The sequence below is a fragment of the Nerophis ophidion genome, linkage group LG23 (assembly GCF_033978795.1).
Source record: "Nerophis ophidion isolate RoL-2023_Sa linkage group LG23, RoL_Noph_v1.0, whole genome shotgun sequence".
Taxonomy (NCBI): Eukaryota; Metazoa; Chordata; class Actinopteri; order Syngnathiformes; family Syngnathidae; genus Nerophis; species Nerophis ophidion.
This window is the reverse complement of record NC_084633.1, coordinates 18682133-18706879: the sequence shown is the minus strand read 5'-3', so window position 1 is coordinate 18706879 and position 24747 is coordinate 18682133. Positions and strand designations below refer to the sequence as shown.

Below are 24747 nucleotides of genomic sequence, written 5' to 3'. Positions count from 1 at the left end.
CAAATAAGACAAGTCTTCTGCGGGTTGCTTTTCAGCCGTTCGCGCTCTCACTGCTCGCTCTTCCGTGTAGCTTTTCAGCCGTCCACGTCGTTTCTGTCTGCCTCTTGCTCTCGCTCTCTTCCTCGTTGCATGTGCTGTTGTTTGTTCTCTCGTCTCTCCCTCTTGTTCCTTCCTCGTTTCTCCACCTCGCTCCCCCACGTTCACGGCTGCCGCCCTTTTTAACAGCCATACAGGTCACACTGAGGGTGGCCATATAAACAACTTGTGACAGACTCGTGCCGTCTTGCGGGTTCCATGGACCACCAAGCACAGACATTCGCTCGCAGGTGTAGACTTCTGTATTCATCCAAATAAGACAAGTCTTCTGCGGGTTGCTTTTCAGCCGTTCGCGCTCTCACTGCTCGCTCTTCCGTGTAGCTTTTCAGCCGTCCACGTCGTTTCTGTCTGCCTCTTGCTCTCGCTCTCTTCCTCGTTGCATGCGCTGTTGTTTGTTCTCTCGTCTCTCCCTCTTGTTCCTTCCTCGTTTCTCCACCTCGCTCCCCCACGTTCACGGCTACCGCCCTTTTTAACAGCCATACAGGTCACACTGAGGGTGGCCATATAAACAACTTGTGACAGACTCGTGCCGTCTTGCGGGTTCCATTGACCACCAAGCACAGACATTCGCTCGCAGGTGTAGACTTCTGTATTTATCCAAATAAGACAAGTCTTTTGCGGGTTGCTTTTCAGCCCTTCACGCTCTCACTGCTCGCTCCTGCGTCTAGCTTTTCAGCCGTCCACGTCGTTACTGTCTGCCCTTTGCTCTCGCTCTCTTCCTCGTTGCATGCGCTGTTGTTTGTTCTCTCGTTCCTTCCTCGTTTCGCCACCTCGCTCCCCCACGTTCACGGCTGCCGCCCTTTTTAACAGTGCGAAAGGATTCATTAATTGTACCCAGGTGCGCGATCCACGCACCTGATCTTGTTTGTGGCGTCGCCCCCGGCACGCCCCGCCTCGCCGCTCGCTCGCCATCCCCGCCTCCTTGCCGCAACCTGGGGCCATGCCCTGCCTCTCTGTTGGACCGTCGGCTCTGCCTCTCCACACAACTTTAACACTGTTACAAATATGCGCCACACTGTGAACCCACACCAAACAAGAATGACAAACACATCCGCACCTTAACACAACATAAACACAACAGAACAACTAACTACAACTCATGTTGCCCAGTTGCCGTGGGATGCCAGATTCAAAACGTATTTCCTTGAATTTGCGCCGGGGTGCTAATTAATTTAAAACCTCTTCTCACTCCGGCACTTACCAAAGGCATGCAGTAAAAATTTGAGTGTGATGTAGGCTGGGACCTTCAGTCATACTGAATAGCTCTTAATCTTCTTCCCTTTATGCGATTTCAAATTACTAGTATTGAAATCAGCCTCCTCCATTTTGAAAATGATGACAGGGGAAGTGTCACTCGTGACGTCACGAGTTTGACCCGGCGCTAATACTAAGCATGCGCTAATTATTTTGCGAAGTGAGTTTGACCCGGCAGTAATTCAAAGCAGGCGCATACTATATACCTGGCGGCAATTCAAGGAAATAAGGTATGCATGTACAGTGGGGCAAAAAAGTATTTAGTCAGCCAGCGATTGTGCAAGTTCTCCCACTTCAAATGATGACAGAGGTCTGTAATTTTCATCATAGGTACACTTCAACTGTGAGAGACAGAATGTGAACAAAAAAATCTAGGAATTCACATTGTAGAAATTTTGGTGGAAATTATGGTGGAAAATAAGTATTTGGTCAACCATTCAAAGCTCTCACTGATGGAAGGAGGTTTTGGCTCCAAATCTCACGATACATGGCCCCATTCTTTCTTTCCTTAACACGGATCAATCGTCCTGTCCCCTTAGCAGAAAAACAGCCCCAAAGCATGATGTTTCCACCCCCATGCTTCACAGTAGGTATGGTGTTCTTGGGATGCAACTCAGTATTCTTCCTCCTCCAAACACGACCAGTTGAGTTTATACCAAAATGGATACATGGATGATACAGCAGAGGATTGGGAGAATGTCATGTGGTCAGATGAAACCAAAATAGAACTTTTTGGTATAAACTCAAGAAGAATACTGAGTTGCATCCCAAGAACACCATACCTACTGTGAAGCATGGGGGTGGAAACATCATGCTTTGGGGCTGTTTTTCTGCTAAGGGGACAGGACGATTAATCCGTGTTAAGGAAAGAATGAATGGGGCCATGTATCGAGAGATTTGGAGCCAAAACCTCCTTCCATCAGTGAGAGCTTTGAATGGTTGACCAAATACTTATTTTCCACCATAATTTCCACCAAAATTCCTACAATGTGAATTCCTGGTTTTTTTTTCCACATTGTGTCTCTCACAGTTGAAGTGTACCTATGATGAAAATTACAGACCTCTGTCATCATTTTAAGTGGGAGAACTTGCACAATCGCTGGCTGACTAAATACTTTTTGGGCCCCAAGGTATATATTTTTATTTTTAATTTTTATTTTTTTATTGAATTGTGTCTGCATAGTATATCACGGGCCAATAAAACAATGTTTTAAGACAGGGGTAGGGAACCTGTGGCTCTAGAGCCAGATGTGGCTCTTTTGATGACTGCATCTGGCTCTCGGATAAATCTGAGCTGACATTGCTTAACACGATAAGTGGTAATCACAGTGTTAAAAATAACGTTCAAAATATAAAACGTTCTCATGCATTTAAATCCATCCATCAGTTTCTATCGCACCTGTTCAAGAAGTTGCATTAATAGTCAAAAGTATTTCATTTGTTATTGGTTAGCTTCAGAATAGAGTAACAATGTTATTAAAAAGAATAAGAGATGCACGCATTTCCATCCATCCATCATCTTCCGCTTATCCGAGGTCGGGTCGCGGGGGCAACAGCCTAAGCAGGGAAACCCAGACTTCCCTCTCCCCAGCCACTTCGTCTAGCTCTTCCCGGGGGATCCTGAGGCGTTCCCAGGCCAGCCGGGAGACATAGTCTTCCCAACGTGTCCTGGGTCTTCCCCGTGGCCTCCTACCGGTTGGACGTGCCCTAAACACCTCCCTAGGGAGGCGTTCAGGTGGCATCCTGACCAGATGCCCGAACCACCTCATCTGGCTCCTCTCCATGTGGAGGAGCAGCGGCTTTACTTTGAGTTCCTCCCGGATGGCAGAGCTTCTCACCCTATCTCTAAGGGACAGGAAACTCATTTGGGCCGCTTGTACCCGTGATCTTATCCTTTCGGTCATGACCCAAAGCTCATGACCATAGGTGAGGATGGGAACGTAGATCGACCGGTAAATTGAGAGCTTTGCCTTCCGGCTCAGCTCCTTCTTCACCACAACGGATCGGTACAACGTCCGCATTACTGAAGACGCCGCACCGATCCGCCTGTCGATCTCACGATCCACTCTTCCCTCACTCGTGAACAAGACTCCTAGGTACTTGAACTCCTCCACTTGGGGCAGGGTCTCCTCCCCAACCCGGAGATGGCACTCCACCCTTTTCCGGGCGAGAAACCATGGACTCGGACTTGGAGGTGCTGATTCTCATTCCGGTCGCTTCACACTCGGCTGCGAACCGATCCAGTGAGAGCTGAAGATCCCGGTCAGATGAAGCCATCAGGACCACATCATCTGCAAAAAGCAGAGACCTAATCCCGCGGTCACCAAACCGGAACCCCTCAACGCCTTGACTGCGCCTAGAAATTCTGTCCATAAAAGTTATGAACAGAATGGGTGACAAAGGACAGCCTTGGCGGAGTCCAACCCTCACTGGAAATGTGTTCGACTTACTGCCGGCAATGCGGACCAAGTTCTGGCACTGATCATACAGGGAGTGGACCGCCACAATAAGACAGTCCGATACCCCATACTCTCTGAGCACTCCCCACAGGACTTCCCGAGGGACACGGTCCAATGCCTTCTCCAAGTCCACAAAGCACATGTAGACTGGTTGGGCAAACTCCCATGCACCCTCAAGAACCCTGCCCAGAGTATAGAGCAGGTCCACAGTTCCACGACCAGGACGAAAACCACACTGTTCCTCCTGAATCTGAGGTTGGACTATCCGGCGTAGCCTCCTCTCCAGTACACCTGAATAAACCTTACCGGGAAGGCTGAGGAGTGTGATCCCACCATAGTTGAAACACACCCTCCGGTCCCCCTTCTTAAAGAGAGGAACCACCACCCCGGTCTGCCAATCCAGAGGTACCGCCCCCGATGTCCACGCGATGCTGCAAAGTCTTGTCAACCAAGACAGCCCCACAGCATCCAGAGCCTTGGTTAGCTTCAGAGTAGAGTAACAATGTTATTAAAAAGAATAAGAGATGCACGCATTTGTTTGTTGAAATCAGGGAAAGTCCAAATAAAAGAGGTGTAAAATTCTCTTGTTTCTCCTCATTGAGCTAAATTGAATCCTGTCTCTGTTTAATTCCTTGCTTCTTGTCTGTTTAATAAATGTCATCAGTGTTTGAACTTGACAGTTGTATTCAGTGTTAAAAATATTATATGGCTCTCACGGGAATACATTTTAAAATATTTGGCTTTCATGGCTCTCTCAGTCAAAAAGGTTCCCGACCCCTGTTTTAAGACATGAATAACCACTCCTCTAAGACAATGCTCGCTCTAATTTTAAGTCTCGGAGGTTTGTCGAGTATCTATGGAGAAATGAAATGCAATACAGGACAAAATTCCACAACAAAAACAACTTTTTTCCTTGTTGTGTAGCAGCGACGGAGAAAGGAAGGCCAAGTGGGGGGGGGGGGGGGGGGGGTGGGGGGGTGACTGTGGAATGCGTCGTCACCATGGCAGAAAAAGCACCCTCACTGGTTTGGTGATTCGTGCGAGGAAAAAAAAAAAAGATAAGCCCTTACTAGAAAGAAAGACAGAAAGAGAAAAAAATAGTCGGTCGCTTTCTACATCCTGGCTTCATGACCTGAGCTGTGAGTGGCACGTCCACATTCTTGTGAAGAATTGGATTTTTTTTCCAACATTTTAATGAGCAATCAAAACTTCCATAAATAGATAAGTTTTATTTAACCTGAAAACTTCATACCTCAGCTTCTCTGGCCACTGCTGCCACCCTGTGGCCGGCAGGGGGTACTTCTTCTACTTCATGCATGAACGTCAACTTTTAAAGAGATAAAAGTGTTGAGGTTTCATGCAGAGCTGCACTTTTATAGGAGATGGAATTGTATCATACAGCAACATAGCAAATTAGACATGCATGTAAATGGGACAAACAATGCAACCTGGATTGAATCTGGATTAAACATTTCCATTTAACTTTTAATTTTACAATTGACAACAATGTGTCTTTTGCCGATTTTATATATATATATATATATATATATATATATATATATATATATATAATATTTGTATGTATATATATAATATTTGTATGTATATGTATGTATATATGTATACGTATATATATATATATATATGTATATATATATGTATATGTATATGTATATGTATAGGGGCTTCACGGTGGCAGAGGGGTTAGTGCGTCTGCCTCACAATACGAAGGTCCTGCAAGAAATCCAGGCTCGGGATCTTTCTGTGTGGAGTTTGCATGTTCTCCCCGTGAATGCGTGGGTTCCCTCCGGGTACTCCGGCTTCCTCCCACCTCCAAAGACATGCACCTGGGGATAGGTTGATTGGCAACACTAAATTGGCCCTAGTGTGTGAATGTGAGTGTGACTGTTGTCTGTCTATCTGTGTTGGCCCTGTGATGAGGTGGCGACTTGTCCAGGGTGTACCCCGCCTTCCGCCCGATTGTAGCTGAGATAGGCGCCAGCGCCCCCCGCGACCCCGAAAGGGAATAAGCGGTAGGAAATGGATGGATGGATTACAAAAACTATTATTAATAGATGTAAATAGCAGTTTTGACACACCTTTTAATTTCAATGTGTTTCATTCATTTTCATGACTATTTACATTGTAGATTGTCACTGAAGGCATCACAACTATGACACCTTGAAGCTCATTGAGATCATTTTGGGCGTAAAAATTTCGTAGCGTAGTGTGTTTGTTAGGGGTGTAACGTTACAGAAAAATTTCGGTTCGGTACGTTCCTCGGTTCAGAGGTCACGGTTCGGTTCATTTTCGGTACAGTAAGAAAACAAAATATAAATTTTTGGGTTATTTATTTGCCAAATGTGTAAACAATGGCATCAAATACATTTACACACAGGTTCCATTGCCGAGGTTAATGTGGTCAACATATATAAAATAAAAACTAAATAAAATAAGGCTCAGAATGGTGTCTTAACAAAACCTTTCTACATATAAAGTGCTTTTTTGATTGTTTGATTGAGACTTTTATTCTTAGATTGCACAGTACAGTACATATTCCGTACAATTGACCACTAAATGGTAACACCCCATCAAGTTTTTCAACTTTGTTTTTATTCGGGGTCCACGTTAAACAACATTAAACTGCCTCCAGTTGTTGCTCAGAAGAAATAAAATGACCAAACTTTTCTTCTACATATAAAAAGTGCAACACTAAACAGTTTCAAGTCAACTCAGCCTCAGATTAACCCCCAGCCTGGCTAACTTGGCAGTAAGAAGATATATGGGCTTATTGTTCTTCCACCATAGAAGTGGGTCAAAACCTAGTTTTAATGCAATACTGCATTAAAACTGGATGGATGGTCTTAAATGTCCTGCTATAAAAACATTTGTTATTGCTTTAGCCCTGTTAGGCTGCTTGAATGCGGTGTTTGCACCACACTCCTCTTTCTCTTCCTTAAAGCGAGGTTGACTTGGGGGGGGTGCCGCTTCAAAGGGGTTAGCACGTTTGACGTGTTGGCAGAAGCATACCCCACTGCTGCTAAACAATGTCAGCAAATCGCACCAGAAAGCCGAAGTGTTCCCAAATGGAAGATGTTAACGAGGCAGGAGGGTCTTCCAGCTCTGGCTTTTGCATGTTGTCCTAGCCCGGTCGCTGCTAGCCTGCCTCACTCTGCATTGTTTACACAACGAACGGTGCGCTACCTAATATGTCCGTGTGGAAACTCGTTCGTTACACCTACGAACCGAACCGAAACGGTTCAATTCAAATACATCTACCGTTACACCCCTAATATTTGTTCATCCTTTGGTCACATATGGGACGCGAGTTGTCTTTTGTTAGCACCAGAAGTCGTAAAATCAGCTGTTCACCTATTAGTTTTTTTCTGGGATGAATAGGGAAGTTCTTCTTTAGCTTGTTTGATCATATATTGCTGCCTTTGCAGCTGTCAATGTTTATTTTTGCATGCACATTAAATCAAGAACAAATCCTGACTTTGGAGCAATGTTCACAGACTCTAGTATTTGGCTCTCTATTAGATGCAATGTTTTTCCCTATTGGGACTATGATTTATGTCCTAACTTGTTCACCGGTCCTCATATGGAAGCTACTTTTCCTTGTTGATGTCTCAAGAAGGGTAGAAACACATTGTAGAAAAGAAATAAAAGAATAATTAAAAAACAATTATTAATAGCTGTAAATAGCAGTTTGGACACAACTTCTCATTTCAATGCGTTTTCTTTTTTTTTCATGACTATTTACATTGTAAATTGTCACTAAAGGAATCAAAACTATGACACCTGTGAAGTGAAAAGCATTTCAGGTGACTAGCTCAATCGAGAGAATGTCAAGAGTGTGCAAAAAGGGGAAAACAAGAAGTAGTACACAAAAAAACAATCAAATCATTAAAGTTGTGCGGATAATAACACGTTTATATCCGTAGGCTTAAATAAATCTATTTTTCTTTTAAATGTGAGTTTTGAAATATAATTCTATGCAATAATTATTTTATTTAAAAGGCACGCGTGGTCTAAAATGGGAGGATGGATAAAATAATAATAATTTAAAACAATTATTAATAGATGTAAATAGCACTTTTCTAGGTCATCAAAAATAGTAAATAATATATGATATACAGTAGAACAGAGGTCACCAACCTTTTTGAAACCAAGAGCTACTTGAAGGGCTACCAGTTTGATACACACTTAAGTAAATTGCCAGAAATAGCCAATTTGCTCAATTTACCTTTAATTTAAAAAAAATATATACAAAAAAAAAGGGTATTTTTGTCTGTCACTCCGTCGTACATTTTTTTTCTTTTACGGAAGGTTTTTTGTAGAGAATAAATGATGAAAAAAACACTGAATTGAACGGTTTAAAAATGAAAATTAAATTTTGAAACATAGTTTATCTTCAATTTCGACTCTTTAAAATTCAAAATTCAACATAAAAAAATGAAGAGAAAAACTAGCTAATTTGAATCTTTTTGAAAAAATTTAAAAAATGATTTATGGAACATTAGTCATTTTTCCTGATTAAGATTAATTTTAGAATTTTGACGACATGTTTTAAATAGGTTAAAATCCAATCTGGACTTTGTTAGAATATATAACAAATTGGACCAAGCTATATTTCTAACAAAGACAAATCATTATTTTTTCCAGATTTTCCAGAAGAAAAATTTTTAAAGAAATTAAAATGACTTTGAAATAAGATTTAAATTTGATTCTACAGATTTTCTAGATTTGCTAGAATATTTTTTAATTTTTTATTTTAATCGGGATCTTTCTGTGTGGATGTGAGTGTGAATGTTGTCTGTGTTGGCCCTGCGATGAGGTGGCGACTTGTCCAGAGTGTAGCCCGCCTTCCGCCCGATTGTAGCTGAGATAGGCGCCAGCGCCCCCCGCGACCCCAAAAGGGAATAAGCGGTAGAAAATGGATGGAATGGATATTTTAATCGTAATGAGTTTGAAGAAATATTTCACAAATATTCTGTCGAAGAAACAGAAGCTAAAATGAAGAATTTAATTAAAATGTATTTATTATTCTTTACAATAAAAAATTTACTTGAACATTGATTTAAATTGTCAGGAAAGAAGAGGAAGGAATTTAAAAGGTCAAAAGGTATGTGTATAAAAATCCTAAAATCATTTTTAAGGTTGTATTTTTTCTCTAAAATTGTCGTTCTGAAAGTGATAAGAAGCAAAGTAAAAAAAAATAAATGGATTTATTTAAACAAGTGAAGACCAAGTCTTTAAAATATTTTCTTATTTTTTCAAATTCTATTTGAGTTTTGTCTCTCTTAGAATTAAAAATGTCAAGCAAAGTGAGACCAGCTTGCTAGTAAATAAAAACAATTTAAAAAATTGAGGCAGCTCACTGGTAAGTGCTGCTATTTGAGCTATTTTTAGAACAGGCCAGCGGGCGACTCATCTGGTCCTTACGGCCGACCTGGTGACCCCTGCAGTAGAATATATAATATGTTAATTTTTTACATTTTTTGATGAATTTATTGGACATGTTAATTTTTTTTCATAAATAGAAGTTAGTGAACAGTATAAATTGTGTGAGGCAAGTCTTGCTCTCATGTTTTCCATTCAAAAAACAAAGTGAATGTGTAAGTTTAGGCTCCATCCTGCACGACCAGACTTTCCAGATTCCACACATGACGTCATGTGACGCCTTTCCCACACACTGTATGTCGCACAATGAAGCAGGATTATTTCCTTCAGCAAAGACTTCAACCTTATTATCGTCAGAGCAGATAGTTTAGTTCCTCATGGTCCGAGAGACCAAAAAAAAAGATATTAAATATTAGGCTTCCGTCTGATGAGGCCTGCTGGGTGAACCGCTGCAGATTTCTACAAAACTCAAAAGCAGTGAAGTTGTCACGTTGTGTAAAAGTCTAAACAAAAACAGAATACAATGATTTGCAAAATCCTTTTCAACTTATATTCAATTGAATAGACTGCAAAGACAACATATTTCATGTTCACACTGAGAAACTTCTTATTTATTTTTGCAAATAATCATTAACATAGAATTGCAAAAAAGTTTTTACCACTGTGTTACATGGCCTTTCATTTTAACAACACTCAATAAACGTTTGGGAACTGAGGACACCAATTTTTGAAGCTTTTCAGGTGGAATTCTTTCCCATTCTTGCTTGATGTACAGCTTAAGTTGTTCAACAGTCTAAGTTGTGGTATTTTAGGCTTCATAATGCACCTCACATTCTAGTACTTGGACTCTTTTACTATGAAGCCACGCTGTTGTAACACGTGGCTTGGCGTTGTCCTGCTGAAATAAGCAGGGGCGTCCATGGAAAAAGTTGCTCGCATGGCAACATATGCATATACACATATACATAAACCCTTTAGGAGTGTATGTAAACTTTTGACTAATATTTATATATATGTATATATATAGCTGAGGTTATTGTACTCAGGTGAAACTCCCCTGAAGAGCAGGGAAATGTGAAGTAAAAAAAATAAAAATTATATGGTTAGTGCGTCTGCCTCACAATACGAAGTTCCTGCAGTCCTGGGTTCGAATCCAGGCTCGGGATCTTTCTGTGTGGAGTTTGCATGTTCTCCCCGTGAATGCGTGGGTTCCCTCCGGGTACTCCGGCTTCCTCCCACCTCCAAAGACATGCACCTGGGGATAGGTTGATTGGCAACACTAAATTGGCCCTAGTGTGTGAATGTGAGTGTGAATGTTGTCTGTCTATCTGTGTTGGCCCTGTGATGAGGTGGCGACTTGTCCAGGGTGTACCCTGCCTTCCGCCCGATTGTAGCTGAGATAGGCGCCAGCGCCCCCCGCGACCCCGAAAGGGAATAAGCGGTAAAAAATGGATGGATGGATGGATATATGTATATATATATCAGGGGTCGTGAACCTTTTTGGCTGAGAGAGCCATAAAAGCCAAATATTTTAAAAAGTATTTCCGTAAGAGCCATATAATATTTTTTTTTAAGACGGAATACAACTAAATGCGTGCATTTTTAAGTGATACCAACATTTTTAGAGTATAATAAGTCTCTTATTCTTTTTAATAACATTTTCTGAAGCTAACCAGCAATAAAAAAAAAACTTCTTACCATTAATGCGACTTCTTGAACAGGTGCGGTAGAAACTGGATGGATGGATTAAAATGCTTGAGAATGTTTTATATTTTGAACTTTATTTTTAACACTGTGATTACCAGCGGAATTATTCATTACTTATCGTGTTAAGCAATGTCAGCTAAAATTTATCTGAGAGCCAGATGCAGTCATCAAAAGAGCCACATCTGGCTCTAGAGCCATAGGTTCCCTACCCCTGATCTATATTATAACAGTCTCTTGCTGTTGTGCGGGTTCAATGGACCCCCAAGGAAGGACATGCTTGCGCAGGTTTGACTCTCTTTTAATTTCTCCAAATAAACCCCAGTGTAGGTTGCGTCAATTTTCAGCTCCTTCCTCCACCGCTCGCTCTTCGGTCGCTTTTCAGCCGCCCCCGTCCTCGTCGTCTGCTCTCTGTCGCTTCCGCTCTCCATGCGCTGCTGCCGTCCCTCCAACTCCTTCCTTCCGTTCTCTCCTCCTTCTCCACTTTTATACCTCGAGAGGAGATACATTAATTGTCTACAGGTGCGCGAGCCACGCACCTGATCTCGCTTGTAGCGTCGCTCCCGGCACGCCCCGCCTCGCCGCTCGCTCGCCGTCCCCGCCTCCTCGCCGCCATCTCCACATGTGTATATATATATATTTATATATATATATATATACAGCCCGGCTCCCCGCCAAAATGTTTTAACCCAATGTGGCCCCCCGGAGTCAAAAGGTTTGGGGACCCCTGCTGAAGCACAACTGTTTTTCTTTTTTCTTTTTAAAGAAGTGCACAGCTGAAATGAAACTTTTTCTTTCCTCTCCACAGACAAACCAGGCTAACGGCGTCTCAAGACCTTCACCTGCCTACCTGGCGTGAGTGTGACACTACGCACTGCTTTTACACACACACACACACACACACACACACACACACACACACACACACACACACACACACACACACACTTTTTCTTGTATTTGTGACCTTCTTGAGGCCTCTGAATAATGCCTTTCTAGATATATAAAGATGTGTATTTAAAACATGAATAATATATTCATACTATGCACATATAAAAAAGTTTGTTGTGAAAAATTAGTTGGAACTTCACAAGAAAAATGTCACAATTTCACAAGAAAAACTTTGAATTTTGGCAGTATCATAATAAACATTGTATTTTTACTCATACGCAAGTCCAAATTTTACAAGAAAACTGAACATTTGTGCAATATTACGATAAAAGTTGGAATTTTACTCAATAAAAGTCGCAATTTTACAATAAAAGCTTGACATTTTGGCCATTTTATTAAAAGAGTTGCAATTCTACTTGACAAGTCACAATTCTTATAAGAAAACTTAAAAAAAAAAATTGGACTATATTATAATAATAAATAATCATCATTTTACTTGGCAAAATTATGACAAAAGTCATGACAAAAACCCCCCCAAAAAATTCACTGTTTTACAAGAACAAAACAATTGGCAATATTGTGGAAAAAAGTCTGATTTTTATATGACAAATGTCACCGTTTGTGCATTAAAAAGTCAAAATTTCACATAGAAAAGTAATACTTTTACAAGAAAATATTGCAATATTACATAAACAGAAATAATGTGAGAAATTGTTCCCAATTTTATAAGAAAAAAGTCGACACGTTGTGAGAAAAAGATTGTGTTGACGTAAATAAGAAAAATGTTGTTGAATTTTTTGGTTTGTAATTGGTTTTTAATCTTCATTATTTACTTCAAGTTATTGCAGTATGTCTCTATATACATATTTATTTCATTTTTTTGTTATTAATTTTGGCCAAAAAGGGGCGCATTTCAATTTCTTACGCACACTTGTTATTTCATATGTTGACCAGAGGGGGAGCACTTCACATTTTTACACACACTTGTTATTTCATATGTTGACCAGAGGGGGGAGCACTTTTAAAACTGACACAGTCAATTTGAAAAATCCCTCCTTTTTGGGACCCCCCCCATTTTGATAGATTTCACCACCAGGGGGTGCAAAGGAGATCTCTATTTTTTTGTTCTTTGTAATGTGCTTAAGGCCGATGACAAAGGACCACATATGGCCCCTGTGCCGCACTTTGGTCAACCCAGCTGTAGAAGATAACTGATAATGCACCGTAGTGTATTTCTTCATCCTATGGTCACATATGGGTTGTCTTACGTCAGCACCGGAAGTCAGAAAATCAGCTGTTCCCCTTTTCATTTTTTTCGGGGATGAATAGGGAAGTCCTTCTTTAGCTGCCGTCTCGTTTTATCTTGTATTTCTGCCTTTGCACCTGTCAATGTTTACTTTTGCATGCACATTAAATCAAAAACAAATGCTGACTTTGGAGCAATGTTCACGGATTCTGGTATTTGGCTCTCTATTACCTGCAATGCTTAATAACAGTCGCAATTTCACAAGACAAAGGTCACAATTTCACAAGAAAAACTTGGAATTTTAGCAGTATTGTAATAAAAGTCGTAATTTTACTCAACGCAAGTCAAAATTTTACAAGAAAAACTGAACATGTCTGCAATATTATGACAAAAGTTGGAATTCTACTTAATAACAGTCGCAATTTCACAAGACAGGTCACAATTTCACAAGAAAGATGTAAAATTTGAACATTATTTTAATAAAAGTCGTAATTTTACTCAATGCAAGTCAAAATTTTACAAGAAAAACTGAACATGTCTGCAATATTATGACAACAGTTGGAATTTTACTTAATAACAGTCGCAATTTCACAAGAAAAAGGTAACAATTTCACTAGAAAAACTTAAAATTTTAGCAGTATTATAATAAAAGTCGTAATTTTACTCAACGCAATTCAAAATTTTACAAGAAAAACTGAACATGTCTGCAATATTATGACAACAGTTGGAATTTTACTTAATAACAGTCGCAATTTCACAAGAAAAAGGTAACAATTTCACTAGAAAAACTTAAAATTTTAGCAGTATTATAATAAAAGTCGTAATTTTACTCAACGCAATTCAAAATTTTACAAGAAAAACTGAACATTTCTGCAATATTATGAGAAAAGTTGGAATTTTACCTAATAACAGTTGCAATTTCACAAGACAAAGGTCACAATTTCACAAGAAAGATGTAAAATTTTAGCATTATTGTAATAAAAGTCGTAATTTTACTCAACGCAAGTCAAAATTTTACAAGAAAAACTGAACATGTCTGCAATATTATGATAAAAGTTGGAATTTTACTTAATAACAGTCGCAATTTCACAAGAAAAAGGTAACAATTTCACTAGAAAAACTTAAAATTTTAGCAGTATTGTAATAAAAGTCGTAATTTTACTCAAAGCAAGTCAAAATGTTACAAGAAAAACTGAACATGTCTGCAATATTATGATAAAAGTTGGAATTTTACTTAATAACAGTCGCAATTTCACAAGACAAAGGTCACAATTTCACAAGAAAAACTTGGAATTTTAGCAGTTTTATAATAAAAGTCGTAATTTTACTCAATACAAGTCAAAATTTTACAAGAAAAACTGAACATTTCTGCAATATTATGACAAAAGTTGGAATTTTACTTAATAACAGTTGCAATTTCACAAGACAAAGGTCACAATTTCACAAGAAAGATGTAAAATTTGAGTATTATTGTAATAAAAGTCGTAATTTTACTCAACGCAAGTCAAAATTTTACAAGAAAAACTGAACATTTCTGCAATATTATGATAAAAGTTGGATTTTTACCTAATAACAGTTGCAATTTCACAAGACAAAGGTCACAATTTCACAAGAAAGATGTAAAATTTAAGCATTATTGTAATAAAAGTCGTAATTTTACTCAACGCAAGTCAAAATTTTACAAGAAAAACTGAACATGTCTGCAATATTATGACAAAAGTTGGAATTTTACTTAATAACAGTCGCAATTTCACAAGACAAAGGTCACAATTTCACAAGAAAGATGTAAAATTTGAGCATTATTGTAATAAAAGTCGTAAGTTTACTCAACGCAAGTCAAAATTTTACAAGAAAAACTGAACATGTCTGCAATATTATGATAAAAGTTGGAATTTTACTTAATAACAGTCGCAATTTCACAAGACAAAGGTCACAATTTCACAAGAAAAACTTGGAATTTTAGCAGTTTTATAATAAAAGTCGTAATTTTACTCAACGCAAGTCAAAATTTTACAAGAAAAACTGAACATGTCTGCAATATTATGACAAAAGTTGGAATTTTACTTAACAATAGTCGCAATTTCACAAGAAAAAGGTAACAATTTCACTAGAAAAACTTAAAATTTTAGCAGCATTGTAATAAAAGTCGTAATTTTACTAAACGCAAGTCAAAATTTTACAAGAAAAACTGAACATTTCTGCAATATTGTGATAAAAGTTGGAATTTTACTTAATAACAGTCGCAATTTCACAAGAAAAAGGTAACAATTTCACTAGAAAAACTTAAAATTTTAGCAGTATTGTAATAAAAGTCGTAATTTTACTCAAAGCAAGTCAAAATGTTACAAGAAAAACTGAACATGTCTGCAATATTATGATAAAAGTTGGAATTTTACTTAATAACAGTCGCAATTTCACAAGACAAAGGTCACAATTTCACAAGAAAAACTTGGAATTTTAGCAGTTTTATAATAAAAGTCGTAATTTTACTCAATGCAAGTCAAAATTTTACAAGAAAAACTGAACATTTCTGCAATATTATGACAAAAGTTGGAATTTTACTTAATAACAGTCGCAATTTCACAAGACAGGTCACAATTTCACAAGAAAGATGTAAAATTTGAGCATTATTGTAATAAAAGTCGTAATTTTACTCAACGCAAGTCAAAATTTTACAAGAAAAACTGAACATGTCTGCAATATTATGACAAAACTTGGAATTTTACTTAATAACAGTCGCAATTTCACAAGACAAAGGTCACAATTTCACAAGAAAGATGTAAAATTTGAGCATTATTGTAATAAAAGTCGTAAGTTTACTCAACGCAAGTCAAAATTTTACAAGAAAAACTGAACATGTCTGCAATATTATGATAAAAATTGGAATTTTACTTAATAACAGTCGCAATTTCACAAGACAAAGGTCACAATTTCACAAGAAAAACTTGGAATTTTAGCAGTTTTATAATAAAAGTCGTAATTTTACTCAACGCAAGTCAAAATTTTACAAGAAAAACTGAACATGTCTGCAATATTATGATAAAAGTTGGAATTTTACTTAACAGTCGCAATTTCACAAGACAGGTCACAATTTCACAAGAAAGATGTAACATTTGAGCATTATTGTAATAAAAGTGGTAATTTTACTCAAAGCAATTGAAACTTTTACAAGAAAAGCTGAACATTTGTGCAATATTTTGATAAAAGTTGGAATTTTACTCATTAACAGTCATAATATGGTCATGCACCGAAAGTCGTAAAAATCAGCTGTTCAGCCGGCGGGTTTTTTCTGGAATGAATAGGGAAGTCCTTTAGCTGCCGTCTTCTTTTATCATATATTGCTGCCTTTGCACCTGTCAATGTTTACTTTTGCATGCACATTCAATCAACAACAACAAACATCCTGACTTTGGAGCAATGTTCACGGATTCTAGTATTTGGCTCTCTATTAGATGCAAGGTTTTTCCGTATTGTGACCATGACTTCAGTCCTAACGTGTTCACCGGTCCTCATATGGACGATACTTTTCCTTGTTGGTGTCTGAAGAAGGGTAGAAATACAGGAACACACACACACACATTTTTGTATTTTTTGACCTTCTTGAGACCTGAGAAAAATGTCTACCTCTTTAGGACCAGCCTTTCTAGATATATAAAGATTTGTATTTACAACTTTAATAGTATATACATACTATGCTATTATAAACAAGCTTGTTGTGAAAAATGAGTTGGAATTTCACAAGAAAAAGGTCACAATTTCACAAGAAAAACTTGGCATTTTAGCAGTATTATAATAAAAGCTGTAATATTACTCAACAAAAGTCAAAATTTTACAAGAAAAACTGAACATCTCTGCAATATTATGATAAAAGTTGGAATTTTACTTAATAACAATCGCAATTTCACAAGACAAAGGTCACAATTTCAGAAGAAAAACTTGGAATTTTAGCAGTATTGTAATAAAAGTCGTAATTTTACTCAACGCAATTAAAAATTTTACAAGAAAAGCTGAACATTTCTGCAATATTATGACAAAAGTCGGAATTTTACTTAATAACAGTCGCAATTTCACAACACAAAAGTCACAATTTCACAAGAAAAACTTTGAATTTTAGCAGTATTATAATAAAAGTCGTAATTTTACTCAACGCAAGTCAAAATTTTACAAGAAAAACTGAACATGCCTGCAATATTATGATAAAAGTTGGAATTTTACTTAATAACAGTCGCAATTTCACAAGACAAAGGTCACAATTTCACAAGAAAGATGTAAAATTTGAGCATTATTGTAATAAAAGTCGTAATTTTACTCAAAGCAATTCAAACTTTTACAAGAAAAGCTGAACATTTGTTCAATATTTTGATAAAAGTTGGAATTTTACTCATTAACAGTCATAATATGGTCATGCACCAAAAGTCGTAAAAATCAGCTGTTCAGCCGGCGGGATTTTTCTGGAATGAATATGGAAGTCCTTTAGCTGCCGTCTTCTTTTATCATATATTGCTGCCTTTGCACCTGTCAATGTTTACTTTTGCATGCACATTAAATCAACAACAACAAACATCCTGACTTTGGAGCAATGTTCACGGATTCTAGTATTTGGCTCTCTATTAGATGCAAGGTTTTTCCGCATTGTGACCATGACTTCCGATACTTTTCCTTGTTGATGTCTGAAGAAGGGTAGAAATACAGGAACACACACACACAAAATCCTGACTTTGGAGCAATGTTCACGGACTCTAGTATTTGGCTCTCTATTAGATGCAATGGTTTTCCGTACTGGGACCATGATTTCAGTCCTAACTTGTTCACACCTCCTCATATGGAAGCTACGTCTCCTTGTTGATGTCTCAAGAAGGGTAGAAACACAATAACAAACACTGATCACTCCTCTGTGCCCCCCAGGGGAGGGAACCCATTCTCCACAGTACGACTACGCCCCACCGTCACCAACGACCGCTCAGCGCCGGTCATCTGATCTCCGGTCCCGCCTGCATCTCTTTGTTGGCGTGAACATAAGCACACGGCAAGGAAATTTTTACCGGACTGAAGCTCCTGTATTTAAACCATCTCTGAATATTCCCAGGTTTTATTTGAGCTGGTGATCACGGACTATGGCCACATTCCCCAAGGTGTTTGTGTTGTTTGGTTCACCGTCACATTGTCTGTGATCCATCGACAACATGAGGCACACGGTCTTTAAAGTGCAGTTGTTGGACATAAACACACCTTCGAGCAGTTAGTGCAGAGGGACGACGTGGCCTTAAGGACCTTGTAGTGCATGTTACATCTGCATTTGAAGACTTTAGTCTTTGTACATCTTATTGTTTTTATTTTGGTCTTGGATGGCAAACTTTGTAGAGTTTCATCATGTCGGAAAAATAAAACTTTATTTCTTCAATCTGCTATCCAAACACCCTGTTTATTAGTCGTTTGTGTTTGTTTAAAAGAATAATTAAAATTACAGCTGCAAGCAGCGATGGACGGGACCGACTTTTGCTGGTGTTTCCTGCCTTTACCCATTCAACATATCTTTACCTTCACGTTACCTACCTTCCCTGCATCCTGGGGTGCTTTCTTTCTGTCACCCATAATGTTCTAAAAAAAGGTGACGGGTTTTTACAAAACTTTTTTTTGAAAGGGTAATTGCCAACTTCCTGTGGATTTTTGCTGAAGGATGTCAATTATTAAAATGTAGGTCTAAATGAGACCTACATAGAGGTATTTTGTTTCATGTCTCTCCGACATTCTTACTGGAATTTACAAGCAGTTTTGTCTGTGTTTTCTTCCTAGGAGCAGTTTTGTCTGTGTTTTATTCCTAGGGGGCGCTAGAGCGCAATTTAGAGTTTCGGGGATAGGTTTTTTATTAGGTCGCAATTTTTGCCAGTTCTGGTGTGTGTGTCCAGTTTGGTGAGTTTTGAAGCATTTTAAGGGGGTCAAATTACAGCTCAGAGAGGCAAAAATGATATTTTTCAGGAAACTTTGCACAGGGGTTATTTGAAGGCGGGTAAAATCAAAACCAGAGCAGTTATTAAAACTCTTGTAATAAATTTTAATCAAAAGGGTTCAATCTCTCTCCTGTGCGAGTTTGAAGCCGACACGACAAACCCGCTCAGAGGAGATAATGTTTGAAAAAAGGTGACCGGTTTTTACAAACCTTTTGTTTTGAAAGGGTAATTGCCAACTTCCTGTTGATTTTTGCTGAAGGATGTCAATTATTAAAATGTAGGTCTAAGTGAGACCTACATAGAAGTTTTTGTTTCATGTCTCTCTGACATTCCTACCGGAATTTACAAGCTGTTTTGTCTGTGTTTTCTTCCTAGGAGCAGTTTTGTCTGTGTTTTATTCATAGGGGGCGCTACAGCGCAATTTAGAATTTCGGGGTTAGGTTTTTTATTAGATCGCAATTTTTGCCAGACCTGATGTGTGTGTCCAGTTTGGTGAGTTTTGAAGCATTTTAAGGGGGTCAAATTACAGCTAAAAGAGGCAAAAATGACATTTTTCAGAAAACTTTGCGCAGGGGTTATTTGAAGGCGATTAAAATCAAAACCGGAGCAGTTATTAAAACTCTTGTAATAATTTTTTTATCAAAAGGGTTCAATCTCTCTCCTTTGCGAGTTTGAAGCCGACACGACAAACGCGCTCAGAGGAGTTTACAAAACTTTTGTTTTGAAGGGGTAATTGCCAACTTCCTGTTGATTTTTGCTGAGTGAGACCTACATACAGGTTTCGTGTCTCTCTGATATTCCTACAAGAAGTTACAAACAGTTGTCTGTGTTTTCTTCCTCGGAGCAGTTGTTTCTGTGTTTTATTCCTGGGGGCGCTAAAACGCAATTTAGAGTTTTGGGGGTTTTTTTTTTAATTAAATCGCAAATTTTCCCAGTCCTGATGTGTGTGTCCAGTTAGGTGAGTTTTATTTGATAACCAAATTGCATTTATTTCCCTAACTACCAGGGGACCTGCCTTGACTCACATATGAACTTGAAGTGCCATCCCATTCCTAACCCATAGGGGTCAATATAACCTTTTGCATCTATTACAGCTTCTACTCTTCTGGGAAGGCTGTCCACAAGGTGTGTTGATAGGAATTTTCCACCATTCTTCCAAAAGCGCACACTGATGTAGCTCCAGCAAGCCTGGCTCTCAGTCTCTGTTCTAATTCATCCCAAAGGTGTTCTGTCAGGACTCTGTGCAGGCCAGTCAAGTTCATCCACACCAGACTCTGTAATCCATGTCTTTATGGACCTTGCTTTGTGCAGTGGTGCACAGTCATGTTGGAAGAAGAAGGGGGGCTGCTCCAAACTGTTCCCACAAGGCTGGGAGCACGGAATTGTCCAAAATGTTTTGGTATCCTGGAGCATTCAAAGTTCATTTCACTGGAACTAACTCCTGGAAAACAACCCCACACTGTAATTCCTCTGCTGACCTGTCAGTTTACGTTCCTATCTTGCCTCCAAATCTAAACATCAGACATGGAAATGATCAGCTGGGCTCTCGACTCAATTGACAAAGTCTTTTCGACGAGGAAAAGAGGTTCTGGGGAGCCTGGTTGCCCTGATGGAACCATTCCTGCGGGGTAGTGAGACTCTCCTGGGACAAATGGAGAATCATGTGCCTCTCAGTCCTTTCCATCGAGGACAGGGAAGACATCTACCAACGTGGAACCGTGGTCGCGGGGCACCTGCCGATTGGGCTGGGCATTGTTCTGGTGTAGCGTCAAATTCGTAAGAAGATGGCAGCCACTCTAGGAGCCTAAAGACTGTTCGTTGCATTCGGCTGCGGGATCACAGTCTGGGGCGATTTATGAACTGAATCGCAAGATGGATCACATCACGGAAAAGCTGGTTGAAAGGGAAAAGTTGGATATGAGAGCCAGCACGGATGAACAGAACAGACAGGCCATTGTAATGCCTGCTCGAGGAAAAACAAAAATCCCTCAAGGGCCTTGACCCTGCAACAACAGGAGCAGACTGTTCTGAAAACTCTGATGGACGCTTTTGACCTCCCTCCCTCCTCAAAGACACCTGGAGTCGTACTTTTGAATGCATGCAGAACGGCTCCAGGCCTATGGACACTATATCAACACACCCAAGACACACACAGCCCCCCGTCCCCACCCCACATCTTCACCACCGCTTGATTCTCCTCCGGGGTGATGGACGGATGTCAGGGCCCACTCCCCACCCCACCACTGGATTTGTTGCACAGGTGGCATCCGATGACACTTCCATGCTGGAAATCACTGAAAGCGTCCCATTCTTTAACAAATGTTTGTAGAAACCGTCTCCATGCCTAAGTGCTTAATTTTATACACCTGGGGCCGGGCCGAATGATTAGGACACCTGATTCTCATCATTTGGACGGGTGGCCAAATACTTTTTTTTGCAATATATTGTATCTTCTTATTGGGATTTATGATATACCATCAATTTGTGAGTTAAAAATATATCATTTAACACAATTGATTCATGAAAATTTATATATATTCAAGGTTGCAACTGTGACGTGGCCCCTCAAGGAAATCGAGTCTGACACATTAAATCTGGGGTGTCAAAGTCAAGGCCCAAAAATGTACCACGGGGGCCCCATTTTTAGGACTTGATGGGGTCCCCGGGATCCCATTTTGAAAATTCCAAGTATTAGTAGTATTAGAAGCGGCCCGCAGGCCACAGCCGCTTGCTGCTGTTTTTGCATGCAACAATACTCCCATCTAGGGAATTTTTCAGGGGACCCCATTAAGTCATAAAAACGGGGTCCCACAGAAAATGTTTGGGGTCCCACTTTTTTGTAAGCGTTTTGACAAACCAATTGATACATTTCTGGTAAAACTGTCTGCGTCATGATCCGTCACCCGGGTTGGGGCGGTATAGCTCGGTTTGTTAGAGCGGACGTGCCAGCAACTTGAGGGTTCCGGGTTCGATCCCCGCTGCCGCCATCCTAGTGTCAGGCTTGCCACTGACAGTTTGTTTGTGTTTTAGTTTTTCCTCTGTGTGTGTTTAGTATTTCCTGTTTTTAGTTCCTGTCAGCGCTCTTATTTTGTCTGTTTCCTGTTTTTTTTTTCCCCTGTGTGCTGTTTACCCTCAGCTGCGGCTGATTGGCACCTGGCCACACCTGGTGTCAATCAGCCCGCTTCTATTTGAGTCTGTCTTTGTCCTCCAGTCAGTTGCTGGATTATTATGTCGATGTCACTTCCGTATTGTCGCTCCTGTCGTGTCTTTGCAGCGTAGCAGTAAGCTATATTTGTTTGTTTGTAGCTTACTGTTTTTTGTTCCCTGCTTCCAGTTTGTTTCCATAGTACAAGTACGACTTCTGTTTTCCTGCTCGCTACCCGCTAGCTTCCACGCTAGGCCCTTTTTGTTTTTTTGCTAGCTTCCATGCTAAGTTCCTTTTGTTTTCTAGCTCCCATGCTAGCTCTCTTACTTTGTCATCCGCCTCGTGCGCGCCTTTTGTTGTACCCCTTTGGTTTGTTCTTGTTTTAGTATCTTTTTTAATTTATGTTTTCCTATCCAATGCCTGCCTCCATCTCTGCATCTCGGAGTTTGTCACCAACCAACACTGACACCTAGTCACTGCCGTGGTGTCCTTGGGCAAGACACTTTACCCACCTGCTCCCAGTGCCACACCACTTAGATATTGGGTTTCACTATGTAAAAGGGCTTTGAGTCAATAGAGAAAAGCGCTATATAAATAAACTTCATTTCACCCGGGTCATGGCATTATTTGTTTGGTAGTTTTCCTGTTTTAGTCTGTTTCCATTGGTGCACCCTCATTCTCTGTTTACTGTCGGTTGCCATGGACACTGACTCCCCTCACCTGTCTTTGTTTAGCAATTAGTGTTCCCACCAGGTGTTTTGGTTAGACACGCCCCTTTTTTCTGCCACACAGCATTAGTTGCTGTTGCTGTTTGCAACAATTACATCCTCCTGTTTTTTTTGATTTTTTTTACACCCTAGCAGTCCTTGTTTCTCACCCCGGGTGACTTTTTGTTAGTTTTTTTAGCTCCACACTTGTTAGCGTCCTCAGTTTTGTATTTTTGATCCTGCCTTAAAAAGATTAAAACCTTCATCCTACCTGGAAGGAACAATACCAGCGCAGCCATGCCACCCTGACGTAAGTTTGTTACATTTTTGTTGTTTTGCATGACTGTAAAAGATGTGGTCTGAGAAGTAAAAGAGGAGCAACGTTCATATGTTGTTAATATTCAGTGTTTTATTGTTCATAGTTAATATTGTAAATCACACTTTCTTTATTTTTATGCACGTTTTGGGGTGTTTCATTCAGTAAAAAACTAAAATTCCATTGACTTTTTTTGAGGTCAGTATTGGCGTTTGGAATTTTCCAAATGAGGACCCCATAAAGTCATAAAAATGGGGTCCCACAGTAAATTTTGGGGGCCCACTTTTTTGTAAGCGTTTGAAAACAAACGATCAATTTCAATTTAAAACTGTTTGTTACATTTTTGATTGTAAAAAAATCCCACCTTCTTTATTTTCATGTACATTTTGGTTGTTTTAATCAGAAAAAACTGTAAGGGAATTTTCCAAGTGGTGTCCCAGGGACCCCATAAAGTCATAAAAATGGGGGCCCACTTTTTTGTAACAGTTTGAAAACAAATGATCAATTTCAATTTAAAACTGTTACATTTTTGATTGTAAAAAATCCCACCTTCTTTATTTTCATGTACATTTTGGTTGTTTTAATCAGAAAAAACTGTAAGGGAATTTTCCAAGTGGGGTCCCAGGGACCCCATAAAGTCATAAAAATGGGGGCCCACTTTTTTGTAACCGTTTGAAAACAAACGATCAATTTCAATTTAAAACTGTTTGTTACATTTTTGATTGTAAAAGATGTGGTCTGAGAAGTAAAAGAGGAGCAATGTTCATATGTTGTTAATATTCAGTGTTTTATTGTTCATAGTTAATATTGTAAATCACACTTTCTTTATTTTTATGCACGTTTTGGGGTGTTTCATTCAGTAAAAAACTAAAATTCCATTGACTTTTTTTGAGGTCAGTATTGGCGTTTGGAATTTTCCAAATGAGGACCCCATAAAGTCATAAAAATGGGGTCCCACAGTAAATTTTGGGGGCCCACTTTTTTGTAAGCGTTTGAAAACAAACGATCAATTTCAATTTAAAACTGTTTGTTACATTTTTGATTGTAAAAAAATCCCACCTTCTTTATTTTCATGTACATTTTGGTTGTTTTAATCAGAAAAAACTGTAAGGGAATTTTCCAAGTGGGGTCCCAGGGACCCCATAAAGTCATAAAAATGGGGGCCCACTTTTTTGTAACAGTTTGAAAACAAATGCTCAATTTCAATTTAGAACTGTTTGTTACATTTTTGATTGTAAAAGATGTGGTCTGAGAAGTAAAAGAGGAGCAACGTTCATATGTTGTTAATATTCAGTGTTTTATTGTTCATAGTTAATATTGTAAATCCCACTTTCTTTATTTTTATGCACGTTTTGGGGTGTTTCATTCAGTAAAAAAACTGTAAAATTCCATTGACTTTTTTTGAGGTCAGTATTGGCGCTAGGAATTTTCCAAATGAGGACCCCATAAAGTCATAAAAATGGGGTCCCACAGTAAATTTTGGGGGCCCACTTTTTTGTAACCGTTTGAAAACAAACGATCAATTTCAATTTAGAACTGTTTGTTACATTTTTGATTGTAAAAGATGTGGTCTGAGAA

The 24747-nt window shown here is 39.1% G+C and overlaps 1 protein-coding gene across 5 annotated transcripts in view; it reads left to right on the top strand.

Annotated features, from left to right (window-relative positions):
* LOC133541618 (brain-specific angiogenesis inhibitor 1-associated protein 2-like protein 1) overlaps positions 1–18454 on the top strand; it is a 169582-nt gene extending 151128 nt beyond the window's left edge. For all 5 annotated transcript variants that reach the window (XM_061885114.1, XM_061885115.1, XM_061885113.1 and 2 more), the window contains 2 exons: positions 11725–11771; positions 17959–18454. In XM_061885114.1, coding sequence (XP_061741098.1) covers positions 11725–11771; positions 17959–18031 — 120 coding nt within the window. In that variant the 3' untranslated portion in view covers positions 18032–18454. The remainder of the gene's footprint in view (positions 1–11724; positions 11772–17958) is intronic.
* Positions 18455–24747: the final 6293 nt, after the last annotated feature.